The sequence below is a fragment of the Corylus avellana genome, chromosome 1, assembly GCF_965113065.1.
Source record: "Corylus avellana chromosome 1, dhCorAvel1.hap1.2, whole genome shotgun sequence".
In the NCBI taxonomy this organism is placed as follows: domain Eukaryota; kingdom Viridiplantae; phylum Streptophyta; class Magnoliopsida; order Fagales; family Betulaceae; genus Corylus; species Corylus avellana.
The window spans coordinates 5,497,746-5,516,156 of NC_142490.1; the positions used below are offsets into that span (position 1 = coordinate 5,497,746).

General features: G+C 33.8%; 1 protein-coding gene and 1 pseudogene across 4 annotated transcripts; one reads left to right on the forward strand and one right to left on the reverse strand.

Moving 5' to 3' along the window:
- Nucleotides 1-214: 214 nt before the first annotated feature.
- Nucleotides 215-2,057, reverse strand: LOC132172427 (putative LRR receptor-like serine/threonine-protein kinase RKF3 pseudogene; annotated as a pseudogene).
- A 7,344-nt stretch (nt 2,058-9,401) lies between these two features.
- Nucleotides 9,402-16,495, forward strand: RBK2 (ROP binding protein kinases 2). 4 transcript variants are annotated; one of them, XM_059582688.2, is made up of 10 exons: nt 9,748-9,814; nt 10,326-10,423; nt 11,466-11,578; nt 11,679-12,017; nt 12,166-12,417; nt 12,508-12,665; nt 14,057-14,136; nt 14,214-14,349; nt 14,447-14,596; nt 15,861-16,495. In XM_059582688.2, coding segments are annotated over exons 2-10 (1,401 nt in total). In that variant the 5' UTR covers nt 9,748-9,814; nt 10,326-10,421; the 3' UTR covers nt 16,032-16,495. The 4 variants fall into 4 exon arrangements, with proteins under 4 accessions (XP_059438672.1, XP_059438670.2, XP_059438671.1 ...); XM_059582689.2 differs by lacking the exons at nt 9,748-9,814; nt 10,326-10,423 and adding an exon at nt 9,402-9,509; XM_059582687.2 differs by lacking the exon at nt 10,326-10,423 and having other exon boundaries at nt 9,734-9,814.
- Nucleotides 16,496-18,411: the final 1,916 nt, after the last annotated feature.

The following is an 18,411-nucleotide window of genomic DNA, read 5'->3' on the forward strand; positions in this document are numbered from 1 at the left end:
TAAATTAAATGGCTAAATTATTTTTTCTTATCGGCTTAAGTTTTTGAGACAAGTGATGGTTTAACATGATATCAGAACAGAAGTCATGAGTTTGAATCTTGTTTCCGTTATTCTTATCTCATTTCAATTAAAATATTTCACGTGTTGCGCCTATCTCTAACAAAAAAGTAATTATTTCAACAGATAATTAAAAAGTAATTTGTAAACACATTAATACACTAAAGATTTCATCTTTTTGCTTAAATTGCTCTAAACTGAATGTTGCTGAAATTGTCAGCTACCAAAGTTGCAGCCTCTGGAAAACAAGAAGGCTTGTGTTGAAAAATGCTAACAAGGCTACTATGCTACTCTTGTTTCTCTACAATTCAAAAGTTCCCCTTCTCAGTAAGGCAGAGGACACCAAATTAATGTGTTAAATCATCTGCTTTACATGTGCTACTGACAACTTCCCTCACTGTCCCTATGATCTAGAATGGGATGATCACTTTTACAGCAAAATGGCTGGTGACATGCAGGGCTGGACATGAAAGTTGAGCCATCACTATAGCTTGCTGATTGCTGCTCTATATCACCAATCTCTGCTAGAAGCGAAAGAGGACGATCCGGGATCGGGGGAACTGGAAAATCAATTTCCAGCAAATTCACAATTTGAATCATTGTTGGCCTACAATATAATAGTGTATGTGAAGAAAGAACCCCAACAAGAACATATTTCTCCATTACTTCTGGCAGGCCCAACTCAGGCATGCCTTCATCAATAACTTCCCTTGCTCTACCTTCCCTCACTAATGACCAAGCCCAATCTGTCAAAAGCAAAGTTTTGTTATTCTCAACTGAAATCACAGCTTTCTTCCCACTCAAAAGCTCAAGAAGCACAACCCCAAAACTGAAGACATCAGTTCTCTCAGACAGTTGTCCATACAAAGCATACTCAGGGGCAACATAACCAAGAGTCCCAGCCGCCTGAGTGCTAAAATGTGACAGCCCCTCCGGAGTGAACTTTGCTAGGCCAAAATCAGCCAGTTTAGGCTCAAATGTTTCATCCAAAAGTATATTACTAGCTTTGACATCTCTATGTATAATACCAGGATAGACTCCATTGTGCAAGTAAACGAACCCACGAGCCATTCCTTGGGCAATCTTTTGACGAATAGGCCAAGAAAGCTTCTCATTCCCTGACTCAAAAAGATGATCATAAAGGCTTCCATTACGGATCAATTCACAAACAATTATCCTTTGGTGGCCTTCCAAAGGCAGTGTTGCAGTGCAATAGCCTCTTAAACTAACAAGATTCACATGCTTAATTCTGGCAATAACCTCCACTTCGTGTGCAAATATCTCATCCCCAGCAGGAGAACAGTTCTTCAACCTCTTCACTGCAACTTCAGACCCATCTGACAATATTCCCTTGTAAACATTCCCATATCCTCCCCTTCCAATAATATTCTCCCTATGAAAATTATTTGTAGCCGTTTTGATTTCCTCAAACGTGAACTTAATGACACTATTCCTTCCACTAATCATTTCCCTCCCTAAAACCAAACCCGTCTCAGCTGGATCAAAATTCCCCTCCCTCTCCCTCCATTTCCTGTGCCTTCTCCAACAAACACAGACCACCAAAACTGACCCAAATAAGCCAATAAAACAACCTGCCAAAACCCCCCAAAACACAATCTTCATTTTCTTAGTGTTTCTACCAGTAAAAGTGAAATCAATTGTGAACAAACACTTGGCCGTCCATGTATCAGTGGGTCCAAATCAATTAGCGAAAGCAGCAGCATACACAAATGGATAAACTAGCAATATATACATGATGCACAAGATGAACTATTCTCCAAAGACTGCACTTACCCCTGATTTCCTGCAATTCAGATTGAGAAATTTGGCTTTCAAACTGCACCTAAGTTGTAATGTTCATGCAACTCTCCGACATCAAGCTAGTCTCAACCCTGCAAGTCGATCGAACACTAAAACCTGGTGCGAGCTCATTGACTAGTCTTCCATACAAGTCCCAACATGCCTCCGAGGAGTTCTCGAATCTCTCATACAATCAATCAATCAAGCAGAACAAACGTGATATAGTATTTAAAGAAAAATAAACAAAATAACAAGGAGGCAAGATTTACGTGATTCGACAATTTACTTACGTCTAGAGTTCAAAAGTAGAGAGCGATTTCACTAATTCAAAAGGGGAGAACACAAAAGAGTGTTAAAACACTCACAAACCCAAAACCCAAAAATAATACACCCAAATTCAATTCTCTCTCACTTTCTAGTACTCTCAATTCTCTAGTACTAGCTCTATATTTTCTGCAGAGCTCAACACAAGTTGCTCTCTTCCGGCCACTGTTCCCACAACAAAGGAAAAAACATGCACACGGTTTGCACGGTTTGCAATAAATGTCAAGAAATGTAGGATGACTTAACCAAAAGTCCAAAAGTGTGGGCAGAATTTTCTTCATTCAGTGCAGACATTGGATTGAGAGATTATGCTTCAAATGTCATCCTTTGACCAATATGAGCCATTACTTTTCAACACTTTGGTGGGGGAAAAGAAGGTGGGCATTTGAGAATTGGTCGGTTTGATTGTCAACAAAGAGCTTTGACATATATCTACTTCTCCAACTAAGAGCTTAATCTGATATGGGGTTTGAAAGTTAAGGTCAGAACAAAATTTTATATTTGGCGGGTGCACTCAGAACAATATACGAAAAATGCAACATTTTTTCTCCGGGTTCTTCTTCCATTTTTCAGCTTTTCAAAATTACTATTACATCTGTGTAAGCAGTGACAATGGATATCTTGAGGAGATTGATTCTTAAAGCATATGGTTTAGAACTATTATGCTAAAAGTGTTCATGTGTTTTGAGGGTATTTTTTTTGTTTTTGTTTAAAAACATGTTCTGAAATCTAAAGGTTTAGTCCCTCTAAGATATGGTTGGAGGAAGTGGTTCGGCCACCCATAGCCTTGGAGATGGTATGGCCCGAAGGTGATTCAGCCACCTCATGGCCTTTAGAATGGTTTAACCACCCCATACAAAAACCTCTTTTTTTTAAAAAAAAAAAACCTTTTAAGTTTTTCTACACATTTTTTTAATTGTTATGAATGGTATTAACAAGCAAACTCTCACTTCTTCCAAAATAAAACACATGGTTCGAATAATACCGGGTAAAGATTTTGAGAAATACTATACAGGTTCTCACTTCCACACTTTTAAGTACACAGTCCTTAAAATGACGTAAAAATCACCGTTAAATTTTGGATTAAACGTGTATAGCATTTCTCAAAGATTTTACCACTTACCTATACCCCATATAGAATCCTATATGTTTATTTGAATATAATGGCTCAAAGTCAAAGTCAATCGAGGGGTTTCAATTATTTGGCACCGGTCAAGTTGGGGCAAAAGTCAATGTTTACCATAAGTAGGTAAAGGCTGCTTAGCTTCTTGAGATTCCGATTCTCTATTTGGGTCAAGGGTGACATAGAAGCTGCCTCAAAAATCTAATTGGGCCTAAGTTGAGATAATGGGCTAGATGCTGATGTGCCGTATGAACCAAAGGTTGCTTGCTTGGGTAGGAAAAACCTTCACTAGCTACAGGTCCAATTGGGCCTAAGTTCAGATAATTAATCTACTTTGTGACTAAGCACAGCAAATAAGACTGTAATTTTATTACTATTATTATTTTTCTTTTACATGTCCGCATAAGAGTGGAAGAAAAAAAATTTTAAATTATTTAAACCAAGTAAACTTAAAAAAAATTAAAAATTAAAAAAATAAACAACAGTAAAGTCATGTGGCAAAAAGACATTATTGTGTAATATCCACAATGAAGTAAGTAATGAACCACACCTCCATGGGCCGACATATAAGACATTTTTTTTTATAATTAAAATTACATATGATATAGAAGAAAAAAAAAATATATATATATATATATATAAACTATTTCAAATACTGTTAAAAATGCTAAAAAAATCATATATCAATTAGTACATGTGATCAAGTTGCTCAACGTGGGCCTGGGGTGCGGCCATTGTTTCTGCATAAAGGCTTGGCTTGTAAGAGCAGCAACCGGCATCGCCGGGTCCATATCTGCCCCCCCGATTTCACAATACATACCAGACACGCACATGCTATATTGTAAATTTCTTCCCCATCCTTTTCGCCATTATTAATTAAATAATGACAAAAATTTGAGTAATGTTAGAGATTATTTTTTTTTTTTGGTACTTTTAAAGTTGATGTAGATTTTAAAATCACATCAACTTTAGGAAGATAAAAAAATGGTATTCAGCATTATTCCATAAATTTTCTTAATTCTTAATGACCTTAAAAATTTAATGTGCGTTTTAAATGTTTATAAACACTTGACACTATTTTAAATGGGTTTGATGAGTCTTCAAGAGGTAGCTCAATCGGTTATGATTACGCTTCGGAGGTCAGTAGTTTGAATTTCCCTCTCCCCACTTGTGTGGATATGTCCAAAAAAAGTTGGAAGATATTTCTTCGGATTGAGATCTCCTAAAATTTTCTTTAAATTTAAGATTCTCAAATTCATAAATCTCAGTCATTTATCTCATTTAACTGTCTAAAATAAGTTATGTTTCGACCTTTAAATTCTAAGAAATCTCAATCATATTTCCTCTGTTTGAATTAAATTTATGTCCGTTAAATAATTATTTAGTTAAGCGCGTCTTTTAATTTTTATGTTGGTGCCCGTGCGGCCTAGAGCGTAGAGCCCTGAGAAGCACACCAACGAAGAAACACTTCCTTAATCTCAATTTGTAATATATTAATTAAGACAAAACTCCAGCGAATTCACGGAGAAAGATATATATATATATATAATGTCACAGTTCCTTGGTGCTACCGCTTGCGTGTATAATATATAGTTGCCCACGTCTTGGAGTGTTGAAAAGGACAAACCAACATTCTTCCATGCTTTCTCTATCGCATGTCTCCAAGACCAAGAGTATTCTCGTATTGCGGATGGTGTCATGGGTGCATGCTTTTGAGGCACCTGGTTTTTTAACCAATAGCCCCTTGTATTTTTCTCTATATACACTATATGCCCAGAACTGAACCTTGTCTAAATATAATTATTGTGCATTATTACGGGCTTAATTACTTAAACACCATAAAGTGTAGTTTGAGTAACCTTAATGTCTCCAAGTTCAACTAAATTCTAAATAATATTAATCTTTACTTAATTTCATTAATAAATTTGGTCTTACAAAACATAATAGATATAAAAGACTAATAGAAATAAACTACTTCTAATGAAAATATACTATCTTTAATGATGACATATGATCTAATATTTAAATTATAAATCTAATTCTATAAAGATAACTTATTATCTCTAAGTATTTTAATTTTAAAATACCTCTATTATTAGTCTTGTAACATGCATCATCCCATTCCCATAAAAGTATTGACCTTTTGAAGTCCTAACCTCCAAGAGAGAGTAGTGTGACCTAAAAACAAATAAAGGATTTGGTAGTTTAGGTGTTGTGATGTAATTTTTAATGGTCTAGATTTAATTTCACTCTCTATTTTCCATGGGACGGTGACGGGTTTATTTGTTAGGTCAATGGGTGAAAAATGGTGCATTTTCTCATTGGGTGTTTGTGTTTTAACAATTGCTTAATTATTTATGGAGTAATGCTACTCTTCACTCGTATTTTATATGTCAGCCGGCGTGAAGAATTATCATTTTTTTTTATACTTTTCTTCGTCCAAATTATTTAAAGAACTCTTAGCTTCATAAGCTCTCGCTTTTATAAATTATGTTTCAATTGTGACCAATAAAAGAAGGGGGTATAAATTAAAAAATCAAGGTCTTAAAATAGATTAATTCCAAAGCATGAAGTAATTCTATTATAATTTATCAAAAGAAAACGACCATTTGACCATAAAAAGTAATCACCACGTAGACGAATAAAAAACATAAATCCAAAAGAGTATAGTTTACTAATTAATTAATCACATAAAAATTAAGCTCATACACAAAACACTCAAAGATGATAATTGATGAGATCATAAGTTATTTATTAGGAGCCTTGATGAAAAAGCTCACGCATAATATCTTATAAACCAATTGTAAGCAAACATTGCCAATCTTTACATTTTTATAATTTTATTTAATTATTTCCTCTTTTTTTAATATTAATAAATTGGGTAAAGTCCACTTAACCCTCTAAAACTATCACCCCAATGACAATGTACCCCCAAACTACTAAAACAATGACAATATATCCCAAAATGCTAACAAAATGATGAAATTACTCTTATAGAAATTTCAATAAGACAAAAATACCCTTCAAATTAAAAAAAAAAAAAAAAAAAAATTTAGTATTTTTGTTTTTATTTTAGTTAGGGTTAAATTGGAGGTACATTGTTTTGTTTTGGTAGTTTGAGGGGTAAATTGTCGCAATTGATAGTTTTGGAGTACATTATCATTAAGATGGTAGTTTGAGGAAGTTAAGTGAATTTTACCCTAATAAATTAAGTGGTCAAAACTCGTCAACTATAAAGAAGATTTTATGGGACCAATTAATTAGCTCATGTAGTACAGTGGTCCAGTACCGTAAACATGACATTGATTACGGGTTTATCCAGTTCAGTTTATTTCATAGACCAGACAGATGTACAGTTGAGTAAATATCTATTTTAGCAATAGATAATTATGACTAATAATTAACATTTTTTTTTTGTAAGTTCTAATAATTAACAATTTTTTCTTTAATTTTTTCTTTAAGTGTAATAATTAACATTGGTGCAGCTAAGTTTGGTACAAAGTTTTTGTAGATAGGTACCTGAGCTTTTTGAGAAAATCAATGATTTAACATGATTTCAGATAAAAATTTGTTATGATTCTAAGAATATGTTTGAGATTGGGTTTGAAAAATAAAATTTTTAAGTCAAAAAGTTTTTTTTTTTTGGCAAAAGCTTCATCTGTAAGCTTTTGTTAAAAATGCGTTTTGGCCATTTTTAGGTTTTTTGAATCGTTAAAAGCGCTTTCAATTTTATGTTTACCAAATAGATACATTTTTTTTCAAACGAATTTTTTTAGTGTTAAACACACTTTTAGACTCATCAAACGCACACCCAAACAAGTCCTAAATATTTTAGAGGGCTTAAGTATAAGCCAATTTTAAATGATGAGTTTTATTCAAAGTTTGTATCATAAATCCTTAATTATGACCTTATTTCGGTCATTAATGGTGATCTTTATCGGAAGCAATATATATATATATATATATATATATATATACAATGGCTTTACCAAATTGTCAATATAATTAATGAAGCTAATCAAGCATTCTTCATAGGAGAAGTGTTATTTTTATTTATTTATTTTTGTTGACATATCCACATAAAAAGGGAAGGGAGATTTGAACTAATAACATCCGCTTCATTAAGCGTGGTCCTAACCAATTGAACTACCTCTTGAGAGAAAGTGTTATTTCTTTACAAAACTAAATGCATGCAACAATTTCTTTTTTATTATTACAACCTGCTTCACATAAACATCCCTTCTAAACATCTTTGGTCTGTCATGCGAGAAGACTCAATCATTAAAATATGTCCTTGAAGATATTAATGGAACTATATATATACTATTTTATGAACTTTCCATTGGGAATTAAGCAGCTACATAAGAGGCTGACCCTCTATCGACAGCTAACATAAGATTTGAGAAATAGATAATTAAAAGGTTAAGAGAAATGTTTGGTTTTTTAATATTTTTATAAAAAAATTTGATTCCAAACTAATGTGACACCATTGTTTCACCTTAAAATGAGCTTCCGATACTCACGGGAAGTAGATGGTTACATCGTCAATTCATCAAAAAGAGAACGGTAAGCAACCCTTTTGAATAAGTTGTATAGCCGTTTTAGTGTTTCACATTTGGTAGACAATAATAAGTTCAAAAAGAATAACTATTTCACATGATTGACAATCTATTATTCTTTTTATAGTCATTCCTTCAAAAAATGAGATAAAGTGCTATTTTTATAATTAGCTCTTTTTGTTGATGCTTTTTAAATAATATTTTGTGTTTTTGATCTTTTGTTAATGTTTTTGTTTTTAAACTAAAAAACAAAAAGGACAAGGACGCAAGTGTTATCAAACAAAATTTAACCTTAAATTTGTTTTTTCAAAAAAAAAAATAATAATTTACAGCTAAGAAATTTTTTTTTTTTGTCGCCTTTCAGGTTGGTCGGCCACTCAAACAAAAAACACAGGAAGTGGTGTGACCACCCTCGTTGCCAACCGGGGGTAAACTTCGAGGGTCCAAACCTTGTTCAATTATTCAACAAATCAACTTCAGATAAAAAGGCCAAAACATCTTAGTATAACAAGATTTACAAACAATGTTTTGATCAGCAAATAAAGCCAATACTAAAACCTAACAAATGGTCGGGTCCCTTTCTAGAGCTCCGTTTAGCATCTCTATAGATTTTTTAAGTTGATTACCAAGAGTGTTGGCCACGAAGTTGCTTCTTGTATTTTGGCATTCCTTTCAACGTTTAATACTTTATGATAGGGGTAGGTACAACTTTTAATGAACTCATTAAAAAAAAAAAAAAAAAAAAAAGCAGAAAAATCATCAAGAAATGAGTGCTTTTATTTTTAGAAAATGAACATTTATTTTGAATGTCCCAAAAATGAGAAATCTATTAATAGTTCATTAAAAAGTGCAATTTTTCGTTAGCATGGGAGTAATAAATTAACACAAGTTAATGGAATTTAACAAGAAGCCTAGAAAGTAGTTGCAATGTATTTAATATGTAGCTTAATCAAGGGTTAGTGCATTAGTTTCGGGTCTAGAATGTAATACGTCATCTGTGACGTTTATAATCTCGTAGCTTTGACTATGATTCATTGTAAGAACTTTATGCTTATGATGATTTATATGAATGAAACTTATATAGTTATATGGATTTCATTTAAAAATAAATAAAAATTGAAGAAATATTTATGTACATACCCTTTTGGTTATGCTCCAAATGATTCAGCTCTTAATTTAATCAAACTATTAAATTACAATTTTGGAAGAGAAATATTGTATAAAATCATAAACCATGCAAATTTTTTTTCTTCATTTCTTCAAAATGTCATTGTATTTTTTTTTAATTTATCATTTTTTTAATTATAATTTAAAAAATATAAAAATTTGCATTTTCAAAAATGAGCGGAGAAATCCTTAAAGTGAGAAGTTCGCTATGAATTAGTGCACTACTTGACATAAGTAAAAGATCAGGGCGCAAAATGAAATTTTCCCAAAACACTTTCGTGTTTTGTAATTTAACTGAAAGTTTAAAACAATGCTCGCTCTCTCTCTCTCTTTCTCTCTCTCTCTCTGTGAAACTTTCTTTGTCTCTCTGTCTCACTTTCTGTTGAGAGTGTTTAAGGTTCGAGAGGACAAGTCGCTGTGCATCTTTAAACACATGTCAGCACCCCAGTTGAGCAGAACAGCGACTCCAACGGATCCATGTAAGAGAGAGAAGACAAGAAAATAGACTAACATTATGATAAATTTCCATATTTAGATTCCGAATTTGTAGCCAAGAAAGAGAAAGGTAAAAAAAAAAAAATCCAAGTAAATGAATAATAATTAAATAACTGAATAAAATACTTAGCAGGAACAGACACGGATTTATTGAAGCACATTGATGATTGGTATATAATTACCGCTTCTTTGGTCTCTTTCTCTGCATTGCATTGTTTCTGGGTGGCTTTCTCCCGTGTGTGAGTGTGTCCATGGCGAATGGTAGAGAGCATAGAGCTTCTTCCCCATGGTATGCGTGTGTTCTCCTTCATGTTCTCTCAGTAGGGTATGTCTTGTATCTTCTTTATATTCAACTCTTTTCTATGGGTTACTGAGTTTGAGCTTGTGGGTTTTGTATGTTTCTGCAATGGTTGAGCTTTTATATCTAGTTATGAATGTTTTGTTGGTTTGTTTGCCGTGTCTATCTGACCCCTTCTTTTACCTTCTTTTTTTTTTTTTTTTTTTTTCAGATTTTGTTTTTGTCACTTTTCTTAGTTTGAGCTTATGGGTTTAGTGTGTTTTTATTTGTGTTATATAATGAAGAATATTCAGAAATTTTGATTGTATGTTTTGTGATTTCTTGTTTCAATGTGTTTTGGGTGGTGTGAGCTTGTGGGTCTTGTCGATTTTGTATATTTGATGAATAATGGTGCATATATGTGGCTGTGATGTCACATTTTGTGTGATTTGTTTTATAAACCTGATTTCTTCTCCATTCATTTAATTTTTCTGTTATTATTATTTTTATTTTGAGCTTATAGGGTTCGGGGATTTATATAAAGACAAGTGATTCCATGAGGATTTAGAGGTTCCTCTTCAGCATCTGCATAATCTCCTTATCGCGTACTCTGATAAAAATGTACTCCTTTAATTTTTTTTTTTTTTTAAGTTTCTGTTTAGAGTATTTATATTTGTTTGATGGCAGAGTAGATTTGAAGATTTTGACCAATGGGTTCTCTGATAATCAGCTCTATGTGATTTTATTCTTCCTTGTGTTAATAAGTTTAGATTGTTGTTCTTTTTATAAATGTTTTGCTATAACAGCAGATTTGAGATTTTCTTTATTATGCATTCTTCTTCTTCATGTTCTGTTTTTTCTTATTAGTTATTCAACCTTTTCTTATATTGCTTCAAATTTAGCTGACGGGGCTTGTAAACCTTGCACTTTACTGCAAAAGGAGAGGTTGTCAATGGAATTTGTTCTTAATCTATATATCCATAAACACTTTGCTTATGGATTTTGGAGGAAATTATATATTTATACTATTGGAATAAATATAGAGGTTTTGTACTTCTCAATGCTGTGATTTTTGTTTCTGATTAACCATTTTTTTCTAACATTATTTAGATTTCGCTTATGTGTCCCTCATTTTTTCTTACGTAAATGTGAAAACATACAGAATTAAATATTTTTCCTTTTGTTATAGGTTTACAGTGAGTCTAATTGTTTCTTTGCTCTGTCTGAGTTTTTATTGATATCTGTGTTTTTCTTGGTTTCAAGTTTAAGCCTGGATTTGTGGTTTGGTCTCTTTTTGCCATCATGTAACAATTTTTCAGAGTTTTCTCAGATGTTGAGTGTTGTCTCAGATGAATCTCTGCTAATTTTTGTTTTTCTTTGGTTCCTTTTCTTAATCTTATTTACTTAAAACTTTGGTCTTGACCATTTTAGGAGATGGTTTTGAACTTTTCTTCTCTAGGGCCATCAGTTTTATGCACAATTAGCAATATACTTTTGGCCTGATTCTGGTCCTTGTCGTTTTTCTCTTTTCTGTATGAAACAGATGATTTCCTTTAAATTTTATTTCCTAAATAGTGACTCATATTTTGAAATCTCTCTAGTTTATTTAAATTTTTACTGATTCTTGAATAATTGCTCACAATTGTAAATATATTTTATTCAGGGAGAATGATAATGCTGCCGACAGCAAAGCAAAGAATATCCCCGTAGATGGCGCTCTTAAAGTAAAACATAGAAGACAAGGGGCTCTGCTTTCTTCCTCTGCTTCTGCGCAAGGTAATTCTTTCTATTGTCATTTGTTTCACGATAATGCATAGGTCAATCTGTTTGCAACTCTGTATCCACTTTCGTCATACTTGTTTTTCTTCTTGTGTAGACTTGAGATGTTTTGATGTGGAAAAGGAGAAACAAGACGTGTCATCTCCTAGAGGAGTTTTAGAAGCCTGCATTAGAGGATTTGAATCTGATGCAGGTTCTTCCAAAAATATCTCCAATGAAATGGACACTCGTTCAAATTCAAGCTGGAGCAGGTTCTTTAAATTATGGAAGAAAAGATCATTTAAGCGCTTAGGCTCTTTCCCTCCTCTTGGTGTATCAAAAGGAAAAAGCAGCACTAGAGAAAACCCGGAACTTAGTAATTTATCTAACTTCAAGTCTTCATTGGTGAACTTCAGCCTCTCTGAACTCCAAACTGCAACCAACAATTTCAACCCTGGTTTGTACTACAATTCAGAAATGTTGGCATACTTCTTTCAATTTTATAGTAGACTGTACTTGAACCCTAATTGCAAGATATGAATGCTTCTTTGGAAAATGTTACTTTCTTGTTCATTAAGATGGTTTTATGGTCCTGTTTCTTGTAGAAAATTTAATTGGAAAGGGTGGTTATGCTGAAGTTTACAAGGGTTGTTTGCAAGATGGGCAGCTGATTGCTGTGAAGCGTCTGACAAAAGGAACAGCTGATGAGAGAACATCAGGCTTTCTATCTGAGCTTGGCATTATAGCCCATGTAGACCATCCTAATACTGCTAAGTTAATTGGCTGTGGGATTGAGGGTGGAATGCACCTCATTTTTCAATTATCTCCACATGGGAGTTTAGGATCTCTTCTTCATGGTCTGTTCATATTTTGCATACTCCTATTCTTGAGTTAAAATCGGCTTCTGGTTTATGGTCTCATGGGTTTTCTCTAATTCAATTTTCTAGGTTCAAAGGATAATAAACTAGCTTGGAGCAAAAGGTATAAAATTGCTCTGGGAACAGCAGACGGTCTGCTCTATCTTCACGAGAGTTGTCAGCGGCGAATCATCCATAGAGATATTAAGGCTGATAATATTCTGCTTACAGAGGATTTTGAGCCTCAGGTATCTTTGAACACAAGAAACCACAATCAAATATTGCCAAAATATCTGTTTTGTATGGTTTATTTTGTAGAAACAATTTCCTAAATCACAACGTAAAAATTGTTGCAGTATATGCCTTGATGCGCGATTTTTAAGGCCCACCAACTTGGAACAATAACAACAAATCGTGTGATTGTGTCTATAGGTCTTGTTCTATACAACACATGGATGTATAAAACATGTTGCTGCTGGCACTTTCCAACACTAGTGATCCTTGTGCATATTTATCTTCTTTCAGAAACACTCGTACTACAATGTTTCAACTATATTGCACTCAGAATTCTTGGTGACGAAATTTCGTCGGAAGTATGCTTCCTAAGTTGCCTTATTTTTTGATGATCTATTGCTGCGATTACACCTTTTTTAAAACAATGTACCAGAGACATGCAGAAGTGTGTTGATTCTTAGCATAAACAATTTCCTGGATATGGGAAACTAATAATATGATTTCCTAGATACAGGAAGCTGTTAATCTTGAGGACTATATTCTGTATAAATCCCGAATGTGGATGAAGTCATTAATCAAAAGAAAGGCAGATGCGAAAGGGTATGCGTAGCATTTCATTAAAAGCAGGTCACATGGTCACTCATCATCTCTCAATATTAATGTTCCCTGTTTTATGTTGTGCTTGTGAAGTAAGTTGACCAGTGAAGTCGCCTGTCTGTGGGAATAGAAAGGTCAAATCCAGATCCCATTTGGTCAGTGGAAGAGTTTGAGACCTAAAGCCATACTAGGAATTGCCTATGTTGGAAGGAATGCTTTTATTTCATGAAAACAACGTCAAGTTTGTTGCTGTGTATTTTGGAGAAGATAGTTTAAGAATTACCTTTGCTGTTATATCCTTTTGCTCCAGAATTTTACTTTATGAAAGGGGTTGTAGCTTGATATGGAACATCCATAGACAGGCAATCTATCTGTTGCTGGCTTGAAGTTAGGCAGGTGGACATGTTGAATGTAATAACTACTTTTGACCAACCCCAAAATGATAAAAATGATTTTTTGGTCAGTTAGATTTGAGGATCCCTGAAACAAAGACATCATACCAGACATGTTCTTCCCCTGCACCCCATGCACTCTACTCTCATTGGTCTCTCAATTTTTCCTTTTTGTGCTTTTTCCAAAAAAAAAAAAAAAAAAATTATGTGAGACTGGGAAACCACTAATGATGGCATTGTAATTGTTGAAATTGACAAACATTTAAATTTTCCATGTACATAAAATTTACTCTACTTGTCCTCTCTCCTATGACATCAAGTAGTCTTGTTACACACCTTAAATATTTTAGTTTCTTATTTTTTTGTTTTTTTAAATTCTAGAATTATAACTCTTAACTTAGCACATTTCAATCCAGATTTGTGATTTTGGGCTTGCAAAGTGGCTACCCAAACACTGGACTCACCACAGTGTATCAAAATTTGAAGGCACATTTGGGTCTGTAAGCCTAAACTTTGGTTTTGGAGTTACTATATATCTCCTAGTGTAATGTTCTCCTTATTTTGTAAGTGCAGGTATTTTGCTCCCGAATATTTCATGCATGGCACAGTTGATGAAAAAACTGATGTTTACTCTTTTGGGGTTCTACTCTTGGAGCTCATAACTGGGCGTCGAGCTTTGGATAATTTGCAGCAAAGCCTTGTGATTTGGGTAAGTTTTTTTTTCTTTGTGATTTGGTCAAATCATCACCTATTGTCCCTATATTTCAGGCACGCAACTACTTTTCCAATTGTCTTCCCTGTTGTAGGCAAAGCCTTTACTTGATAAAAATGATATTAAGGAGCTTGTTGATCCTTCTCTTGGTGATAATTACGATACAGAAGAAATGGATCGTGTGGTTTTAACTGCCTCTATGTGCATAGAGCAGTCTCCTATCCTTCGCCCTCGAATGAATCAGGCAAGTACTGAATTTAAAACAGTTTCTCATAGACTTCCTAGTCCCATGATTCATTTGAGTTTGGTAATTACCATCTCAGTGGATGAGAAGTATGAGAATTTCACTAATCGAACAGTTTCGATTTTCCAAGGGAAATGACAGGTGTGACCCCGTATTCTATTGTGACACACTGCAAATGCACCGCTAGCCAACTACAAAGACATCCACTATAGAAACCTTATGTTACAGATTATTTCACTTACAAAACTTTTGTAACTTTGAAGACCCAATCTTGTAACCTTTGCAAACAACCCGATTACCTTCCATCAAAGTGGCTCCAGAACTTCTAACCTTCTTCTACACGGATCATCCTCACGAATGAACCTCATCCGCTTCAAACCGGAATTCTGGTGGCGGTAGGCTTTTTATGGTTTGTATGAGGAGAATAAACTAGGAGAATGTTTTGATCTATTTAGGTTCAATAACCATATTAAAACCTTTCCAAAGCAATTGAGAAACTGCCTCTTTTGAGACTAGGGAAGTCATGGTATGAGATGCCTATATAGAGAGGGGACAAAGCATGGTTTTAGGTCAAATTCAGTCTAACTTAAAATTGTCAGCGACTGGTTTCTGTCAACTAAGGATCAAGCTCGGTCGATCGAGCCATTAGGGTTTTGATGCTAAATTGCAATTTGCCCACCTAGGTTGACCAAGGATCGACCAACCCTCTCGGGTTTTTGTATGGGACATGCTGCAACTGCGCTGTTGATTGAAAAAAGGCTGAGGGATTGACCGATTCTTTCTCAACTTCAATTTTAATACCTCTTCAACTTATTTCGATCCCAACTCAACCCTAAACCTAATGCTTACACCAAATCATGCTTTGACACTGAATTTGCCAATACTAAAACCTAACCATGAGGAGAGAACCAGACTTTTAGGGGTACTATTCTTGCTTATCTTCAGCTCCAAAAGCAAGAAAAGCCTCAATACTATTCAATCAGTATCTTGGTTTGGTTTTTGTACCCTCGTTGACCTTGAATATATCTAAGGTCATTCTTTCCTTAAAAAGAACTATAATAGGGAAAGAAAACAAATATGTTTAAGGAGTTCACATGCTCTTTCTCTCTGGTGACTCCAGTTCGGGAGGTCATTTTTCCTTAGTTCTTTGAACTTCGGCCTCCTAGATCTACTACAATGGGGATGCCATAATTGAAAAATAAAAAAAGTTACTCAAAGCTGTTATTAAATAGCATATTGATCAATATTCTTCTGTTCAATGCAGGTTGTGATACTGCTAAGAGGTGATAAATTTGTCTCAGATTGTGCTGTAGAATGTCAAAGAAGGTCTTCCCAGAGAACATACTCTGAAGAGCTCTTGGATGTACAAGAATACAACTCAACCAAGTATCTGGGCGATCTAAAACGGCACCAGGAGCTTGCTTTGGGTTCTTGAAAGCACCAGATAGGATATTTAAGTATATAGTAGGTATAATAGTTCCTATAGATCTTTTAAAAGGAAAAAAGGAGACAAAAAAATTGGTTCCTATAGATTTTGCAGCTCAGAGGGGTGTTTGGAAGTCCAGTGGAAATGAATTCATAAATATTGTTTTCCATAGCATTTGAAAGCACTAGTTTATATTTTAGAGTTAAGCCATTACTAAAAGGTGAATTGGAAACAAAAACAAATCAGTGATCATCAAATTCCCAAACAATTATGATTCATGTCCATAAATTATTGTGGAGATTGCATTTCAACTGTAATCAAAACTAGAACACCCAGATGTGCTTGCTTCAAATTCCATGTAAAACAGTGTAGAATGGCTTTATTTCCAATGTACTCCAAAACACCCCTTAATCAGTTTTTCCTGCTGTATATATATAAGTTTTTCTGCTCAAACTTGCTAGTGCAGATTATACATGGAGACATGGCTTTCAAGTCACTATTGAGTGTTTTTGCTAAAGCTCTTGCTGGCTCATTATCCAATGTGTAACTGGGTGCAACAATGTTGTGGTAAATGGTCACAGAAAATAGACCCGATAAGGATTTATGGCAATTACTTGTCCGAATTGCTAGCAATTTATGCAAGTAATGTGAGATAGCCTATATTAAACCTACCTATTTAGGTAAGTGGCCAGACAATCCATAATTCATTTGGGCAAGTGGGTCTTCTCTGAACTCTCTCTGTCATTAGTTACCCGAATTGCTATGAATCCTAATCCAAAAAAAAGTACAAGACCATGTTAAAAAATGGCCAAAGTCCAACAAGAAGGTAGTATAAGAACACCAATCTTCTAGGTCTCTTGACAACTTTTAGTCGTTACACTTTTCTTGCGGATTAGAGGCAAGTGTTAGAGATAATGTCCCCAGTTCAAATTTAAATACTCAAGATCAAGAGTTTGAACAGAATAATTCTAATTCTAATTCAAATATATGATAATGTTATCTATGATGTTATCATCTTATTTGAATTTGAATTATTCGCTCAACAAAATAATTTATATTCAAATATTAGATAATGTTATATTTGATCTCTCTTAACCCAAAGGATATATGCCAGATTAAGAACAGATGCAAACTTGTCAGAGGACATTGTAGAGGATACATCCGTAGTAAAAAAAGGTATGAAGATACTTAGATGGGCACGGTTCTATGCCATCAACGATACCCATCAGATCATTACTCAAAATATTAGGCTCAAAAAGAGACAAACCACATAAGGTAGGTGGTACTACCAGTGAGTTTGATAGAGACCAAAATAAATGTAGAAGCAGATGAAGACGCCATAGGATCGTAAAATAATCGTGAGCTTTAGAAGAGCTCTGATACCGTGAAAATTTGTAATAATGTTTTGGTTTAAATACCAAAACAGGAAAGTATATTCAATTATATATAATGTTGTACAGTTACAGTAAACCTATCCTGATGATTCTAATCTAAGCTTATAATTCAAAATTGAAATATGATAGATACAATCTATGTACTCTTCAGTTACACTTTAAACATGAGATAAGATGATAACAACCTCAGATATAACATTATCATATATTTGAATTTGAATTATTTTGTTGAGTGAATAATTCAAACTCAAATAAGATGATAACAATATCAAATATAACATTATCATATATTTGAATTTGAATTATTCGGTTGAGTGAATAATTCAAACTCTTGATCTTAAGTATCTGAATTTAAACTGAGAACATTATCTCTAACAGCAAGAAGAGGGGAAAAAACAAAATGGGGTCAACAACCATGACTATCTAATTCCAAAAGGAAGAAGAAGAAAGAAAGCCATGGAAGCCTTCTGATTATCATTCCCTCCAATCAAATCATCTTGGATTAATAGTCTCCCAATCAAATAATGTATCCCTATATAAGTCTATCATGAGGTTGTCGAAAAAAATCCAAATTTCCTTTTCTTTTTTCTTTTTTTGAGGGCAAGGGAATATCAAAATTTATTTCTTTTGTGCTTCGGCATCTCGTTTAAGATATTCCCAATCCATTGTCGTGACGTAAATGTTTTCCAATTTCTTTTTTTTTTTTTTTTTTTTTTTTTTAAATGAAAAATAAATCATACGCTTTGGATATATACCATTATGCATATACATGGACATAAAATGCTTGGAGTAATTATTGGATGAAAAGACAGATTAACCCCTCTCAAGTGTCATCATCTCCAAAAAAGACATTGCTTCACCCAAAGGAGAAAATTTTCCAAAGAGAGACATGGGCAAAAAATTTTGACTCGAGAAATAGATATCTCTAATCTTATTAGTATTAATCACCTTAAGTCTCGGACGGTATTAAGTTATAATTCAGTCGAACTTGATAG